Source organism: Nannobrachium achirus (assembly GCF_963921795.1).
Source record: "Nannobrachium achirus genome assembly, chromosome: 4".
Taxonomy (NCBI): Eukaryota; Metazoa; Chordata; class Actinopteri; order Myctophiformes; family Myctophidae; genus Nannobrachium; species Nannobrachium achirus.
The window spans coordinates 4,771,076-4,774,945 of record NC_137813.1 but is presented as its reverse complement, the minus strand read 5'-3'; the positions used below and the strand labels follow the sequence as shown (position 1 = coordinate 4,774,945).

Here is a 3,870-nt window from a genome sequence, read left to right as displayed (position 1 = left end):
GAAAAGGTCCTTTTCACTTAACTGGAGCTCAGTTAGTCTGTTCTTGAGAGACTACTATGTCAGTGGTTCCCAAACCTTTTCATGTGAAGAACCCCCAAAATTATATGTATTTGGCCCACGGACCCCCATCTCAAAATATTTCGTTCCAGGGACCACCCAGAAGCAAAGTTTGAGTTACAAACGTTCGCTTTGAAAATACATATATTCAAAGATTTGCACACATTTTCACAACTTTTTTTTCCCAAAAAATAGCAGATCTACAAGCTCACAGCGCGGCACTCGGTGCCGTGCTGTGAGCTTGTAGATCTGCTATTTTTCACTGGTTTAAAGCATTCGATAATTCTAGGCTTAAAGTACCCAGGGCCCACAATTTGTTGCAGGCCCGGTGACACAGGGGGGCCTGCTGGGGCATTGCACCCTCAGTTGCAAGTTGTGCCCCCTCAGTTTATATTCTATGTAAAGGCAAAAGAATATCAAAAACAACACAAACATTGGCTGAATATTATTACTGTCATAGAGATTACAATAACAGTATTGAAACACAGTTGCCCCCTATAATAATTAGCAGTATTTGATTATCATTACTCCCATCTAATCCGCAATTTAAAATGACTTAACCACAGCGCAGTAGCAGCGGCTGTTATTTCAGCTCCCAAAAACTGGCATCTGTTGTAGGTATTATAGATAATAAAAAGAATGTTCATTATTACTAGCCTATATAAAGAAATATATGCCCCCTCACAATTTTCAACAGCCCCCCTAGTCATTTCATCCTGCAGCCGGCCCTGATTTGATGTGGCACCCCTGTTTGTCTGTGTCTTCCAGCCTGTGACATGAACGTGCACAACTCCTGCGTGGTCAACGTGCCCAGCCTGTGCGGGACGGACCACACGGAGAGGAGGGGTCGCATCTTCCTCAAGATCGACGTCAGCGGGGACAGGCTACACGTCACAGGTCGGTGCCATAGCGCCCCCTTCAGCCGCCTTACTGTATATGTCAGGGGGTGGGCAACTTTGATGATGGAGAGGGCCACTACATTTTCACACTCACTCCAGAGGGCCACAAAGCATAATACTTCGCGTCGCAGTGCGACGTGTTTTGAGCTTGTAGATCTGCTATTTTTGCTATTTTTGAATTGGAATCCTGATTCTTTTTGTTTTAATTCCAAAATGCATTTATATGTTCTTCTGTTAATTTATGAACTTAAATTCAAATACATTGGACACAACAAATATAATAACATTTTAATACTAGTCATTTAGCTACTGATATAAAGTAATTGAAGCGGTTAATTTTTCCATGTTTTGAATTGTAACAGCTGAAATCAATAATATATCAGTACTCCAATATCAACCTGCGGGCCGCATTAAGTGAAGGTGGGGCCGCCAGTTGCCCATGTATGGTATTATGGTGTACACTTTTTTTCTTTTTTTTTTTTTTGGATTGATTGAAGAATTTATTAGAAGGTTGCCTAGTAGTGATGCGCGGATCGACCCGGTGCCCCCACCCGCCCGCCAACCCGCCCGCATGCGGGTGGGTGGGTCAAGGTTTTCAGACTCCATTGGCGGGCGGCGGGCGGGCGGGTTATCACCACTCTCATGTGCAAAACATAAATAAGAATAATCACCTGTTCTTATTTGCCCTTTATTCTTAATAAGAGTAGGCCTATAAGAATAAGAATACTACGTTTGAATACGAGCACGACGAGCGAGCAAGTTTTAAAATGCGCCAGAGAGGAGCGAGGTTTCTCTTCCGCTCCTTGGTGCGAGGACCGTTCCTGTTGGGGCCGCGAACCACAGTTTGCCAACATTTGACACAACGTGAGCACAGCAGAGAAGATGCACAAACAATTCAGCGCGTGTCGCTGATCAGGATTTCACTTATATGTCTCTGTCATCCACACAAGTCCGTTTATAAATACTTTGTGTCGGTTAAGTTATATAACCAGCCAGTCAACGGATACGATTTGAAACACAACTTTCGCAAGTGAGACGGATTTTTTGACTGAATGAACCAACCACGCTCACCTCGAGACTCCAGTCGCTCCCATCTCTCCAATCTGGTGATTAATCAATAACCAACAGGATTTAAAATTGTCCGTCTTTTGCTGTCTGTTTAAAGTGCGAGGCGCTGTACCTATAAATATGATTGACATAAAACCTGAAACACCATTCTTACCCCGACGATGCCCCAGAGAGAATGAACGTCTTTGAATGAATGTCTTTTAGGCTAAACCCCAATTTGAACAACACGTTTGTTTATTTAGCCCGTGACAATATTGTGCTACTGTAGACCTTTCTGTAAAGCGACTTATAAAGAGCCGTATATAAAGATGAGCTATTGTGGAGATGATATACCATCTTTTTTTTAAATGCGGGTTGCGGGGCGGGCGGATTCGTTGATTTATATATTGTTCTGCGGCACGGGCGCGGGCGGGTTACGTTTCGTGCGGGCTGTGGGTCGTGCGGGTTATGAAAAAAAGCTGACCCGCGCATCACTATTGCCTAGGAAAAAGTAAGGTTTCATGACAGCACCAGGGGTGTAGTTGTCCCGGTTTAAAATGAAGCAACACAGAACTAAAAGTTCCCATGATTGAAGTCTCGGTCCAAGTCTCTTAGGAGAGCTGTGGAAAGTTCAGAAATCCATCGTCTTGTGACATCATCATTTTCCCCAAAAATGTTTAATCAATATTTTTGAAAAAAAGATTTAGATTTTTATTATCGCGAGAACAATGGCTTCCACTTTAACATTGCAACTTTTCAGGAGTAGAAAGCCTGCATTTTCTATTAGCTTGGATTCCCAATCGATGATGTCACAAGACGATGGGTTTCTGACCTGCCCACAGCACTCCAATGAGGAAAAAAAGGACCAATTATATGAAGATAGGGTGAAAAGTGGTGAAGTACTCATCTAAGTAAAATATTTGAGTACTTTTTCCACCACTGGTGACTACATTGAAAGAAAGTGTAAGGGAAAAGAAACCCTCCATTACTCCAGGTTCATGGAGGTGTGTAATTGCTTCATTAGTGGAAGTGAAAGGAGAAAAGAAGGAAGCTGTTAATGTTCTTGTTGGTATTCATAACCTGGGAGGAGCTGCGGCTCACTGCTGTCAGCTGGTCAGGAAGTCCACATAAATATGAATGTTTAATGTCAAAGTCAAAGGAGTGACTTTATGTCAGAGACGGAGAAACTTAACCTACAGCTATATTAAATGAAAACGTACTTTTTTTTTTTTGCAACCGTCAGTCAGGTCGCAAGTTACTATGACAAGCTCCACCAGCTATCAGTCTGTCACGTCACGTCACGTCACGTCACGTCACGTCACGTCACACTTTTCCCCTACTCACATCTCCACCAGCGTTGCCCCTATCCATGCCAAACTCCTTGGCTGCCAAACCACAACCTTACAGCGGTCTTCATAGAATTATGTATAAACACAACTAGGCTATAATCATGACAAAACAAAGTGGTGCATTGCTGCTCTCTGCTGTGAACATATGCGTTCTCTGTACGTTCACGTTCAGGTCACAAATAGTTTTATTCCTGTTTGAAAGTTTGATGCTCATGTTGTTTTGGAAATGGGCTATATTGGCCATAGAATGAATACCTCACAGTCACAGCCGCTGCGCTGCGGTGGAGCCGGTCGGACGTCAATGTGACGGCGTCAATGACGCCGTCACGACGCAGAGCAACGCCACGCCGCCAGCCCTGGGGCTAGCTCAGGGGTTCCCAAACATTTTTGTCGCAGGGCACCCATAAATATTTTTTTAATCCGAGGTACCCCTACATTATAATTTTCACTCCCAGCACCTTAAATTTATGGAATATCGTCGTTGTCGGGTGGAAACCTTGTATGTCCAAAACCTTTCT

General features: G+C 43.5%; 1 protein-coding gene across 1 annotated transcript in view; it reads left to right on the top strand.

The window, feature by feature from the left end:
- prkcab (protein kinase C, alpha, b) overlaps positions 1-3,870 on the top strand; it is a 337,435-nt gene that overhangs the window by 268,663 nt on the left and 64,902 nt on the right. The window contains 1 exon segment of the mRNA XM_080724767.1: positions 826-954. Within this exon segment, the coding sequence (XP_080580893.1) occupies positions 826-954 (129 nt within the window).